This window comes from Mesoplodon densirostris, chromosome 5, assembly GCF_025265405.1.
Source record: "Mesoplodon densirostris isolate mMesDen1 chromosome 5, mMesDen1 primary haplotype, whole genome shotgun sequence".
NCBI lineage: Eukaryota > Metazoa > Chordata > Mammalia > Artiodactyla > Ziphiidae > Mesoplodon > Mesoplodon densirostris.
The window spans coordinates 1,362,754-1,376,464 of NC_082665.1; the positions used below are offsets into that span (position 1 = coordinate 1,362,754).

At 62.6% G+C, this 13,711-nt stretch overlaps 1 protein-coding gene across 1 annotated transcript; it reads left to right on the forward strand.

Moving 5' to 3' along the window:
• The first annotated feature begins 1,475 nt into the window (after positions 1 to 1,475).
• POFUT2 (protein O-fucosyltransferase 2) lies at positions 1,476 to 13,502 on the forward strand. Its single transcript, XM_060100361.1, has 9 exons — positions 1,476 to 1,718; positions 3,066 to 3,316; positions 5,475 to 5,619; positions 6,161 to 6,271; positions 8,665 to 8,731; positions 10,376 to 10,501; positions 10,788 to 10,968; positions 11,121 to 11,244; positions 12,247 to 13,502. Exons 1-9 carry the CDS (start codon positions 1,588 to 1,590, stop codon positions 12,398 to 12,400), a joined length of 1,290 nt encoding a protein of 429 aa, XP_059956344.1. The 5' UTR covers positions 1,476 to 1,587; the 3' UTR covers positions 12,401 to 13,502.
• Positions 13,503 to 13,711: the final 209 nt, after the last annotated feature.

Genomic DNA, 13,711 nt, shown 5'->3' on the forward strand with positions numbered 1-13,711 from the left:
AAGACCATAATCCAGGGGTCGACCAGGAGATACAGGAGGAGAGAGGAGGGGAGGGGAGGGGAGGGGAGGGAGGGGGAGGGGAGGGGGGAGGGGGCCCATGCAGAAGAGGCGCCCCTCCCTCAGATAACGAACTGGGCAGCGGATGCCTGGCGCCCCGCGGGGCTCTCCTGTTCCCAGGACTCTTTCACCAGGGGTTGTTTCCAGAAGAAACAATGGTGGAGGGGCCAAAGAGAGCACCTAGACCTCTGCGAATAAACAACGGGGCGGTCACCATGCTGGCCCCAGGGTTCTGCAGCAGGGCCAGGACCTGCACTGGAGATCACAGGTCTTCCGGCAGCTCCGTCCCAGATGGAGCTCCAGCTCCCAATGTCCAGTGGGAGGGGTGGGGGCCGCCCTGGTCTTGTGGCCCTTGCTGGGGAGCGTTGATCTTTGGTTGCTGGGTGTTTTGTGACTTTTTAAAACCTGCTTTGGCTTCAGTTTGGGTCCAGAGCAACAGAAAAAGTGTATCCTTCATCCCTTTGCATTCAAATCTTTTCAAAAGAGCAAATATTTGCCCACAAAAATACCTGTTGCTCTTCCGACATGGCCCAAATGCCCAGCAGTGCGGGCAGTGCACTCCTGGGCAGCGATGGAGAGGGGCCAGCTGCCTTTGGCCACTTGTGGCCCGGTGTGGCTGCAGCGCTGTGGGCACCCGGCGAGGAGGGCCGGGCAGGGAATCCCACCTTGCAGGCCTCTGTGCTCTCAGGGGTGAGGGAAAGGCCCTCCCTTTCCTGGGGGGTTACATACAGGCCACCCATCCTGGAGAGAACATGTAGGTCTGTAAGGGGGTATATTCGGTCTTGTCCAAGGGAGGAATGTGGGTTTTGTTTGTGTCCCTGGAGAGGGGAACTCAGGGTGCTGGGGGGTTGCACACTGGAGGCTTCTGGACTTCGCAGAGCCCCCGTGGTGGTCTTTCCCGAGCCAGGGGGCTGTAGGGGCCTTGGGGTCAGGCCTGGTCTGTGACGAGCGAGCAGGTGTGGAAGCTGCTTTTGGCCATCAGAGAGTGACGCCCTGACAGGCAAGGTGGCTGCACTGGCTGGAGTCGCTGGGACCCATCCGTCGGGTGGGCCTGCCGGATCTGCGGCTCAAGTAACCCACCTGGCCAGCCGTGCGGGCCTGGGGTCGGTCCTCTGGCTTGCTCTTCCGCAGCCCGCACGCTGACCCTGTACGCGTCCGGCGCGAGGGGAAGCAGCGGAGCCCAGGCGGAGGCCCCCGTGGCCCGCCGGTCAAGGGGTCTGCGCCCTACGCTACGTGACCCCGCCCTCGGCGCCAGCCCCGCCCCGGCCTGTACCCCGCGCGGCCCCGCCCACATCCCGGCCCAGTCCACCCGCCCATCAGTCCCGCCCCCGCCCCTCGGCCGGGCCCCGCCTCGGCCCCCAGCGGCTCCGCCCGTTCTGCCGCAGCAACGCCCCGACTCGGGATCGAGCAGGACTCTTGACCTAGGTGGGCCCCGTGGCGTTGCCGTGGTACAGACGACGCTCTCCAAGAGGGCGGGCTGCACTTCCGGGGCGGGGAACGGCCACCGGAAGTACGTGACCGCCCGGGGCCATGGCGGCGCTCGGCGTCTTCTGCTTGCTGCTCGGGGCGGTATCCTGGCCGCAGGCCTCGGCCTCGGGCGAGGAGTTCTGGCCCGGCCAGTCAGCAGCCGACATCTTGTCGGGGGCGGCGTCCCGCAGACGGTAAACGTTCTCGGCTGGGCCGGTGGGCAGGGACCGGCGAACCGGGAGGCGGGGCTCGGAGGGCCGGGAGGCGGAGCGGTGGAGCCTCGGTCTCCCCTCGCCTCTCGGGACCCCTGGCCTGGGGCCGCGAGCCCCCCGGAAGGGCAGGCTGCAGGTCCGCGTTAGGGGGCAGGCCGGGGCCCCCTGTTACATGATGCGGGCCTTGCCTGGAGTTCGAGGAGCCCCCGAATCAGATGTTCGAATGGGTTGGTTCTTAAGAAAGCCTAGCTTTGTTTACCTGCAAGAGAATATCCGTCCCATCCAGGCGTTGGTTGTTTCATAGATAAGTCTCAGGAATAAGAGACAAGCGTCAGTGCCATTCAGCAGTTACTGAGGGCTTGACCGAAAACAGACTGCTGGGCGCGGGATGTCAAGATGGTAGATGGGCCTCTTCCTGGCAGGCTTGGGGGATTGGAGGCTCAAGCCAGGGATCACAGCATGGCCTCGCAGTAACGGAGATGCAGAGAAGGGGGTGGTGAGGACATAGCAGAAGCTGAGGTCTCCTGCCTGGAGCTTGTGTAGAGAAGTCTTCCTTTACATAGGGCAGCCGTTCTCAAAGTGTGTCCAGGGATCCCTGAGGTGCCAGGCCATTTTCGTAGAAAGGCCAGGATATCATCTGCCTTTTGCACACACTCTCTCGAGAGTTTACTGTGGAGTTTTTCCAGGGACCACCTGGCCTGTGATACCATAACACAGGGAGTGAAGAAGCAGACGGGAGGATCCAGCAATCACCAGACCAAAAAGAGATTTTGCAGAAATTAAAACCAGTGCCGCTCTTGTCCCTCATGATTTTTGTCTTGAAAAATATACTTACTTTTCATTTGGAAATTTGGAAATACTAATGATAAAGGTAATACGTTTATTTTTGTTGTTTTTAAGGGAATTCATAAATACTTTTCTAAAGTTCTTCCTTTAAATTCTAAATCAGGAGTTATCGGTAGATTTAACGCACATCAACAGTAGCCTTTGGGGTCCTCAGTCATCGTTAAGAGTGTGCAGGGGTCTGTAGACTAAGACGTTTGAGAACCCCTGGAGGGTGAGTGCTCAGATTCTGGCTGTGAGACTCGGCTGGTCTTCGCTGTGAATTATTAGCTGGTGGTTAAACGGATGCTGAGATGTCTTCTGCTGCTCCGTGCGGGCTCTTTCAGTGACCGGTCCCCTAGAAACGGGTGGGCCGCTGCCTCCACATGACAGACCAGAAGCTACCGACCATGCCTGGAGGCGGGCGCTGGGCCGTGGACGTGGGGTGCTGGGTCTTCTGTGCAGAGCCCTGGCCCTGAAGAAGCCCTCTGCTGCCCTCCCTGCCAGGTATCTTCTGTACGACGTCAACCCCCCGGAGGGCTTCAACCTCCGCAGGGACGTGTACGTCCGAGTTGCCTCCCTCCTGAAGACGCTGCGGAAGGCGGAGGAGTGGGCGTTGGTGTTGCCCCCCTGGGGCCGTCTCTTCCACTGGACGAGCCCCGACATTCCCCAGGTCCGGATTCCCTGGGCCGACTTCTTTGACCTTCCAAGTCTCAGTAGAAACATCCCCGTCATCGAGTACGAGCAGTTCATCGCAGGTGAGGCGGGCGGCAGTCCTGTAACTGGGGCTGTGCGGGCGTTGGTCTGGGCGTGAACGTCAGGCCGGCTCCTCTTGGGCCTTGGCTCTGCCTAGGAGGGGCCCTGCTTCCGTTTCCCCCACTGCCAGCGATTTTGACCTGTCCATAGTTTTTCTAGGGAGATAGATCTGAAGCATGGGAGCTATGTGTCCCCTTGCCTCTGAAAACCCCGGCCACCTGGTGAGCTGGAGCTGTGACTGGGGGGGCAGGACCACAGGCCTCCCCCTATGCAGGCCAGGCTGTTCTTTTTTTTTTTTTTTTTTTTTGCGGTACGCGGGCCTCTCCCTGCTGTGGCCTCTCCCGTTGCGGAGCACAGGCTCCGGATGCGCAGGCTCAGCGGCCATGGCTCACGGGCCCAGCCGCTCTGCGGCATGTGGGATCTTCCCAGACCGGGGTATGAACCCGTGTCCCCTGCATCGGCAGGCGGACTCTCAACCACTGCGCCAACAAGGAAGCCCCAGGCTGTTCTTACCTGAAGGAAAACATGTTGCGTGTGTGGCGTTGGCTGGGTGCTGGAGGAGACGTGTAACCACACGTCGTGTCTCATTTGGTTCTGGTCAACCTTCTCCTTTTAATGTTTTTAAGAGGAAAGAGTTGACGATTTCTTAGAATGAAGGTACTTAGAGCTCACGTGTGCTTTATTCAGAAGATGTAAACAGGCAGGGACACCTCTGCCCCAATCCCTGGAGCAGCCCGGGAGAGCGAGTCACAGTTCCTGAGTGGCGGCCTTAGCGCTTCTGCCGTGCGAGGGCCTGGCGGCCTGAGCGTCGCTGCTCCCGCCAAGGCCAGGCCCACGCGTCCTCCTCGTCAGGTTCTGTTCTCACCACACCGCAGACCCTGTCCGGCGGGGACGTTCTCCGTGTGGGGCTCCGCTGTGGCTGTAGGGCCACCGGACGACCTGCTGCCGTCTGCGCTCCTGCTCGGGAGGCAAACCCTGAGGCTGGGGAGCAGCCTTCCTGACCCGACTCAGCCCTGGACGCAGGCTCGGTCTCGTCTGCGCGGGCCCTGGCGCCCAGGGGACCGGCCCCTGACCTGCCAGCGCGAGGTGATGGCGCCTCGGCCACGAGGGGTGCTTAGTGACGGCAGACAGCTGTCATCCCTGCCGCCCTGCAGGTCGTGTCCCTCGGGCCAGGCCGTGGGGGTGGGGACCAAGTCCCCAGGTGACACTGTGGAGGTGGCAGACCCGCCTTGACCAGCTCAGGTTTACCGCTGCAGAGGGGACAGGCATGGGGCGTCACACCCCGAAGGCCTCCAGGCCGGCGTGTCAGCCCCGGTGTTGCATCCCCCCGCCCCGCCGTAGGACGAGCCCCAGAGCCCAGGCCTCGTGCCCAAGCCAGAGAGAGTGTGGACGAGACACCGGGTCACTCACTGTGGCTGTCTCGTCAGTGCGCTCCGTCGTTGCACCTGTGAGCACATCTTCACTTGTCGCCGAGTCGTGGCTGGGAGGCTCCAGGTGTGGGAGGAGCAGTGGGTGGGAGGGACACAGGCCCCTGCTCTCCGGGGCCTCCTGTTGGGGGTGGGGACACGCAGCGCTCGCGGCAGTGACCAAAGCCTCAGGACGAGAAAGCAGGGAGGGGTGCAGAGTGGTGGGCAGTGGCCGTGGACTGGGAAGGCATCCTTTTTGGGGAGATGCAGTTTGAGTGGCCTCACAGGGGTCAAGAACGAGCCCCGGAGGGGACGGTCCAGGCAGGTCAGCTATTCAGTGGTCCCAGGGAAGGAGCACCCCCATGGGCTCCAGGCATCACGGGGGGGCAGCTGTAGGAGAGGAGAGGGTCAGGGCGAGGGCAGCCTGCGGCCGTCGTGGGAACTGGCCCCACCCACAGCGAAGTGGGGGTGTGGCTGGAAAGAGAAGGGGGCCCAGGCAAGGCCGGATGCTGTAAGAGGTTGGGTCACTGAGCGGCCCAGAGGAGATGCTGGCTCCTAGACACCCACCCCAGACGGCCCTCCCATCCCCTGAGGGACCCCCATGTCCCTAGGTCACTTGTTCCATCATCTCTGCTTTTATGAGCTTCCTCCAGTCCTGTTTGGGAAGTCGGTGGCGTTAAATACAGTGGTACTTCTCTGTATCGCCGCAGTGTGTGCTGTGGTCACCGTTACTGTCGGTCCTTGTCTCCTGCAGAGTCCGGCGGGCCCTTCATCGACCAGGTCTATGTCCTGCAAGGTTATGCAGAGGGCTGGAAGGAGGGGGCCTGGGAGGAGAAGATCGACAGCCGGCCCTGCATCGAGCCGCCCCTTTACTCGCAGGACAAGCACGAGTATTACAGGTGCCGCCGCGTTCGGGGACTCAGGCTGGTTTAGAAATACCTGGCTGAGACACACGTACCTTTTCCCGTGTTGTTTAATGCACTTGAACGTGGTCGTGGCGGCGGCGTCACCCCAGACTGAGCTGCCGTCGGAAGAGCTGCTGTGTCCTCCCCAGCCCCGCCCAAAGCGCCCCCCGCACGGGGGACCAGAGTAATCCGGTTCTAGACCTGGAGCAGCTCAGGAGCTCCTGAGAGCACAGCTGCCTTAAGGACAGTTACTGGCCCTGGCCCGTGAGCGTTCGTTCCGCCGGGCTCCTTCCGGCCGCCCCTGCTTTCCCGTCACCGTACCGTCCAGGTTCCTGAAGAGAGCTTCCGTGGTCTCGTCAGACCAGGTGAAGTCTGTGGTTTCTTTAAAGATTTCCACGAGGTCACCACCTGTGATCACGACCAGTGAGCTGTGAGCTAAGAGAACTAATAGCAGGGTTTATCCAGGTCAGGCCGTGCGTCTAGACGTCACTCACTGCCCGCTCACTAACCGGGTGCCGTGGGTCTTGTTTTCCAGAGGATGGTTTTGGGGTTATGAAGAGACGCGGGGTTTACACGTCTCCTGTCTGTCTGTTCAGGGCTCGGCTTCCGTCATCGCCCCTGTGCTCCTGAGAAACACGTCCGCACGGTGAGTGTGTGGTCCCCGGGGGACGGCTGGGACGAGGGCACGTGTGAGCGTGTCCGCGTGTGCCTGTGCCCCGTCCTGCCGGCAGGGTCAGACCTCGGCCGCGCCCCCCCGCCTCTCGAGCAGGGGGGCCGGCAGCTGGGATCCAGGGGAGCCCCCAGGCGGGGCGGCCGCGGCTGTTCTCCTCCCGGTGCTGCTCGGAGCGGCTGTGCTTTTGAGCCTCACGACGGGGGTCTCTGGTCCCACCCCTGGTGGGTGGTGGAGTCGGATTTACACCCAGATCCTGCCGGAGGTGGTGGGGCGAGCCGGGGCCTGCTGGACGCAGCAGGGCGTGAGGATGGGCGTAGGGGCGGGGGGCGGGCGGTAAGAGAGGGACGGGGATGAGGGCCGTGGGGTCGTGAGGCTGCGGCAGGGGGAGGGCCGGGACAAGAGCGGGGCCAGCGGGGCCAGGAGGGCTTTGAAGTGACCACTGAGCGACCGGGGCTGGGGCGGCAGCCCGGAGCTGGCCTTGGAGGTTCCGCACGGGCGAGGAGGGCTTCCCCTCGGGACCACCCCTGACATCAGCCTCTCTCGCCGGCCTCCTCGAAGCCTGAGCTGCGAGTGGCCAGAGGAACAGCTCAGGCCTCTCCTGGACACACCTCCCTGGCGGCTGCTCCTGGCCTCGCGTGTTGGGAGTGTGTCTGCGTGGCCGGTTCCTCCTGGAAGCAGAGAACCAGCCACACGGGCCCCGCCCGCCCGCCCTGCCACCAGAGGGTCAGCAGGGAGGGCTGGGCTTCTGGGTGAGTGGCAGGGTTGGTGCGCCAGGCGAGCTCCTCAGGAGGGGCTCGTGCTGGGTCTCTAGGCAGGTGTCCTAGGAGTTCCCTGCGGGTGTGAGTTGCTGGGGACATGGGGACCCTGAGAGGGCCCCTCCTGGTAGCCACCTTCAGTGTCCCTGAGCCTGCGCACGCACAGGGCAGGCCCCCTGTGCTCTCCGGGGCCCGGGACGGTGCAGACTGTCCCAGCCCGGCCCCGGTGTGCCGGAACGCCAGGCCGGCTCCCCCCGGGCCCGTGTCAGCAACACGCACGCGGGTCCATGGAGGCAGCAGGCGCGTGCTCTGCTCGGTGGGTCCGAGCTCCACGCAAGAGATGAGGCGGCTGAGGGCGCCGCTTGCTGGGGCCCCGCGTTACTCGTCTCACAGCTGTTCGCATTTCAAAAGCGGATCTGGCTGCAGCTTTGGGCTGTGGGACCATTTCTTCTGAGTCCCATTTGTGGGTAAGGGGAGCTGAGCCCAGGACAGACTTGTGCCCAGAGGCCCCTCTGTTTAAGAGAGACGCAGGGGGCTTGACAGCGGGGAGATGGCGGCGCTGAGACCCACAAGGCTGGACGGGGGTGGGGGGAACCCCACCAGGCAGAAAACTCAAGATGTGAAAAGCACTAACCAGAGAGAGAAGGTTGATACATTCAGTTACGTTAAAATTAATGTCTTGTCCATCAATAGAAAGCGTTAAAATGGAAAGACAAACCACAGAGACGGGGGTGCTTCTAGCACGTCGGTCACGTCAGTCAGTACAGGGCTGGGTCAGATACAGTCAGAGCTGCTAAATAAAGATCAGTGAGTAAAGGGCAGGCGGCCTTGTAGCATATTCAGCGGAAGACGCTGTCAGGTATACCGCCGAGGGAACACGCTGCTCTTAGACCCCAGGGGAAACGCAGGCCGCCGCCTCCCAGATGTGGCCTGTTTCTGGAGGGTCCTTTCCATGTGTGCTGATTCTCAGGTTGCTTGATTAGCTCAGGCAGCCCACCTTTCCTGCCCCTCACTTTGCAAGGAGGGAGTTGCCTTCCTTTAAGAAAGGGCTGGCTTTGGCTGGAGAAATACAAACATGATAAGGAGTCTGTTTCATTAAGGTGATTTTTAAAAATAAGAGTAAATAGTGAGTTTTGTTCCTTCGGGGTAGCCATCATTATATGGCTCCGCCCTCTATCCAATAACATGGTGAGTTAAGCCACGGACGTTCTAACACTGAACCACTTCTGCGTTCCTGGTGTGAGCTCCATGTCACGCGTGTCGTCCTTTTAATATATTGCTGGGTTCTGTTTGCTAATTTCCTGTTTTGTTTACTTGTGGGTTATTTTGCGTTGAGAGTCACAGTCGAGCTTGGTAGCTCAGCCAGTTCAGTGGCTGGGACAGGAGAGAGTCCATCCATGTTTAGAGTCACTTAAGAATCAAAAGCTTCTGCAGGCAGCTGCCTGTGAGAGGCTCAGCAGAGATTTGCCCAGACGCACCCAGGCGACTCAGCAAGGTTTGACCCTCTCAGGGTTCGTCCCTGATTGTTCCCTGGCCCAGGGCCTCCCACATGACAGTGCTCTCTGGAGCGTGTGAACATAAAAACCTTCTTTTCCTGTTGTTTAAAAACAGGTCCGTGATGTTAGACCGAGCCGAAAACCTCCTTCACGACCACTATGGAGGGAAGGAGTACTGGGACGTGAGTGTTGCGCGGCTCGCATCTCTGTACACGTGTTCAGTCTGGGAAAACCCGAGACCCTCAGCAGCTCTTGTTTTCCACCTTGCTGACTAGACTGCTGAGGCTCTTAGCAGGCGTGGGGGAAGGCCCGCCGGTGGGCGTTGCCCCTGCCCAAGGAGGTGCTCCAGGCAGCGGGCTGGGGCATCCCGGCCCCTCCTGCGCTGCATCGGCTGTCCTTTCCTGCTGACACGTTCAGAACCTGGAATTAGAGCTCCGGCCCCGTGTCCGCAGCGTTGAAAGGCGGGGCGTTCTGTGCCCTGAGTCCTTAGTAGTGGCGTCGGGCTCTGCTCTGACGGGGAACGCTGGCTCTGGGCGCACAGACGGTGACAATGAGGCAGCCGGGCGGGAGGCGTCTCCCGTCCTCCTGGGGGTGGGGACGGCTTAATCGTCAGGCGTCTGGTTTGGAAAAGAGGCGCGGTTCTGCGGACAGGGGCCCCGGTGCAACAGTTTGGCAAAAGCGTCAGATGTTCCCTGAGAAGAGCCTTTGGCTGCAAGGTGGGGACCCAGGTGAAGTCGGCCTGGCCTGTCGGGGGCTCTGCCGGGCGAAGGAGCCTCCAGGGGCATCAGGGTGGGTGGGCTGCAGGGGACACGGGGCCTGCCCCACTCGGCTCCCACGCTCCCCCGGGTCCTGGGACCTGTGCAGAAACTGATCTTAGAAGGGCCATTTGTGTATTGCTGAAGTGAAGTACAAGTTTTTAGGCAAATTACAGCTTTCTTAAATTAAAAATGAGCACTGAGCTCCCTCAAGGCAGATACTTTACAGCCTGGTGTCTCCCCCTCCCCCACCATGGGGATTTGCGCCCCGTCTCACCTGGGGCTCCCGGGGGATGTGTCGCTTCTCCCGAGGCCCCTGTGCAGGAACCGGTTTCCCTGGATCTCTGCACCTTGGCGCTGCCAACGGTGTGGACAGAGCCCCGTGGCCATGCCCCCCACCCCTGTTTCCATGTGGTGGGCATGGTATTTTCTGCCGCAGGGGCTCCCAGGTCTGTTAATTGAGGTGCAGGTTTATTATTTATGGCAGCTAGTATTTGAAAAAGAAAAACATGGTATTTGCTGTCAAAAAAATGCAGTTGGTATTCTGTGATCTCTGCACCTAATTCACAACGAGGGGCAGCTCCGCACGTGGCGAGGTCCGGCCCTGGACCGCGTCCTGTCCTGTCCCTGCAGGGCGTCGGTCAGTAATCGGTCCCTAGGTGGACCCAGTCAGGCCCCCCAAGTCCCCCCGAGTCGTCACCAGCCTCAGCCTGTCTGGTCCTTCCTCCACCTGGGGAAATGGGTGTCATGCCCCCTCTGCAGCCCCTGACCCCCAGCTCTCAGGGTCTGCCCTGTCTGGGGGTCGTTGATGCCTCCTGTGGGCGGGCTGGGCAGGCAGAGGTCCCCAGGTGGGACCCTGCTCCCTGGACTCGCGACCTGGGTGCCTCCTGGGCGGGTTGTTGCAGAAGCGCAGAAGTGTCAGAACATGGACACGGTGGTTCTGTGCCTCATGACAGCACTGTGGTCCCCGCCAGCCCTGAAGGGTGATGACTCCCCTTGGCACCTGCAGTGGGGGGAGGGGTGACGGGCAGGGACCCCGGGGCAGGGGCTCACGGCCCGTTGCACCCGCAGACCCGGCGCAGCATGGTGTTTGCCAAGCACCTGCGGGCCGTGGGGGACGAGTTCCGGAGCAGGTACCTCAATTCCACGGACGCAGCCGACAGGATCCCCTTCGAGGAAGACTGGACCAAGATGAAGGTAGACCCCACCTCTGTAATCCTTGGCGGGGGGGATGCATTTTATCTCTTTAGACACCTCACAACTAACCCCCTCATTTAGGAAAGGGCAGAACGGGGCACCCTTGTCTGTCACAGGGCTGCCGGGCCCACGGCCCCAATTACCAGAGATGCTGCTCATCAGCAGGGAGCCCCCTGGCCTGGTGCAGACGTAGGGACGTTGGCCAGTAATCGGTGCCTAGATGGACTCGACCAGGCACCCACGTCCCGCCCGATCGTCACCAGCCCGTCTGGTCCTCCTCCACCAGGTCAAGCTGGGCTCTTCGCTGGGGGGCCCGTACCTGGGCGTCCACCTGAGGAGGAAGGACTTCATCTGGGGGCACAGGGAGGACGTGCCCAGCCTGGAGGGGGCCGTGAGGAGGATCCGCAGCCTCATGAAGACCCACCAGCTGGACAAGGTGTTCGTGGCCACGGATGCTGCCAGGAAGGGTACGTGGCTTCCATCCGTCTGTTTCTCCCACAGTTCACGGGAGGGGGTCGTGTTTCCGTCCTCCTCGCCCCCCCACCCCGTGGTCCTGCGGTGTGAGCGCGCACACACGCATGTCTCCCGCGGCCGCATCACCTCCCTGATGCACCTGCAGAGCTGGACGGGCTGCGGAGGCTGCTGCCCGAGATGGTGCGGTTTGAGCCCACGTGGGAGGAGCTGGAGCTATACAAGGACGGGGGCGTCGCCATCGTGGACCAGTGGGTCTGCGCACATGCCAGGTGAGCGGCCCCTCCCGCCACGCACACACCTAGCCCGTGTCGGAGGCCGAGTCCTCACGTGCAGACCCCCAGCTCGGCCCTCCTCGCCTCACCCGGGGCCTCTCCTCTGTCGCGTCTTGTCTCGGGGGAGGGGCCATCCCGCTCCGCCCACCCCTGAGTCCTGGTCCCCAGGTACATCTCGGGCACCCGCGGGGCACCCTGCCCAGTGTCCCGTCCTTGTCATGAGAGGCAAGCGGCCTACGGGGACTTGGGCCCAGGCCTCAAGGGTTCCTCTGGGGCTCATCTGCCCACCGGCGCTGGGAGAGCAGGGCTGGGGTGAGTCGGGCACTTGGAGTAAAGTGGAAAATCAGAGAAGAGTAGGTGATTTTCCCTCTCCTTCCAGAATCCTCAGACATGCTGGGTGCAGGGGTGTGTGTGGTTTACCAGGTAGATGTGTGCCCTGTCCTGTTCCAGGGGACACCTCCTCCAGGCTGAGCAGAGGGCTGAGGGCGGACTCAGCCCCACCAGGGGTGCAGGGAGCAGCCCCAGCCCAGCCCTGTGCTCTGGGCCCTACCCCTCAGCCCCGAGGTTCTGCTGGTGGGGGGCGGGGGGATGGGGTTCGGGGCTTCGCTCTTCCCCACCCGCCTTGGGCTCAAACCTGGCGGTGACGGGGAGCAGACCTCCGGCACGTGTGTTCCAAGGTGCCGTCCCTGGAGGGGAGTTTCCTCCTCCTCCGGCTGCAGCCCCGCCCCTCCGCGGGAAGGCCCGCGTGGCAGGTTGAGCTTGGCCCTGAGCCCTGCCCCGAGCAGCCGAGGTCTAGCAGCGGCCCGAGCCTGCCCCCGGTGCGGGACCTGTCACCCGAGCCCCTGCGGCTGCCACAGCCCAGGCCGCTTGGTGGCGACGGGCCACGGGGAGCCCCGGCCGAGGAGACTGGGCCGGGGGGCTGGGCAGGCGCCTGGGGTCATGGGTGGACGTGGCTGGTGGGTTTGCTCCGCAGCCTGGTGACCTCACGTTTCTCAGCAGGTTTTTTATCGGCACCTCGGTCTCCACGTTCTCTTTTCGAATTCACGAGGAGAGAGAAATCCTGGGGTTGGACCCCAAGACGACATACAACCGGTTCTGTGGGGACGAGGAGAAGGCGTGCGAGCAGCCCACGCACTGGAAGATCGCGTACTGAGCCGGCCCGCGGGCGCCCCACACGCAGGCTCGTAGCTGCCCTCAGGACAGGTGTCGCCGCCGGGGCAGGGACCCCCCGGCTGGGCAGCAGGCTGTCCCCTCTCCAGTCTCAGGCCCGGGAGCCCTGCGGAGCCACGCTGCATCTGTCCTGCCCTCCCCAGGCCCACCTGTCTGCCGTGACCCAGCGCCACCACTTCCCCGGGATGTGGGTTGTTGGCTCCGGATCCAGAACCGTGTCTCCGGGGCTAGCGAGGCCACCATGATGCCTCGGAGGTGCTGGCTTGTCCTTGTTGACCTTGGTCTGGAGGGTTTCCCACAGCGTCGGGCAGGCCTGGCGCCTGGGCTGCTCCTGTCCCGGGTGGTGGGCACAGTGCCACAGAGCAGGGCCCTTGGTCCTGCCCTTCTCCCCACGTGGGACCCCGTGCCAGCTGGATGGTGGGCGAACCGCCACATCACAGGGCCAGTCTGAGGCCTCTGAGGGCCTGTGATGCCCTTGCCCCATCCGTCCCCCACTGCCTGGGTCAGAGCATCGGAACATTCCTTGGCGAGTCCCAGTGCTTTGTGTGCTCACGGGGACGGGGGGCCCCCGCCAGTTGTCTGCAGGGTCCATCCAGCTGTCCAGGCTGTCTGGTCTGTGATGGCCACAGCAGTACGAGGGGTGGCCAGATGCTCGTCCTCGAAGCCCCTGTGCTTCCCTCGCAAGGGCAGGGGTGCGGCTGAGGGGAGTGGCGTCACTCCAGCCTCGGAGAGCACCTTGGGGGCCAGCTGCTGCACGCGGGGCGGAGGCCGGTCTGCAGAGCCCTGTGCTGGGACTTCACGGCCGCCACGACGGAGCTACCGGGAGGGCGCTGCTGGGGGCCCACCCCGTCCCCTCCGACTAGGCACCCAACTTCCCACAACACCTGGGGTGACTGGCGACCTGGGCGCCGGGAGCCATGCAGAACCCATGAGGCTGGGCCCTGGCCGCCCCGCGGCTCCTTCCTGAGCTCTAGAGAGGCCCTGGTCACACGGCGGGGTCCTGCGGTGTCACCGCCGTGCCAGGTGAAACCGCGAGATATTTATTCTTTGTACATCAAGTATTAATAAAATACATTTTCTAGAAACGGTGCTTTTTCCCACCCTGCATTCTCTTTCGGCCAAGCACTGGTCCAAGCATTTGGACTCGGCCGTTACCTTCCTTTTCAAGAAAAGCTGCGTTGTCGTCGTCTGTGTTTACGGGTGTGAGCATCGTGGAGGCACCAGCCTGGCACCGCCTACCCCGCCGGCTCTTCGCTCTTTGCACGTTGGCCGCCAGGCTTGTTTGGGAAGAGCC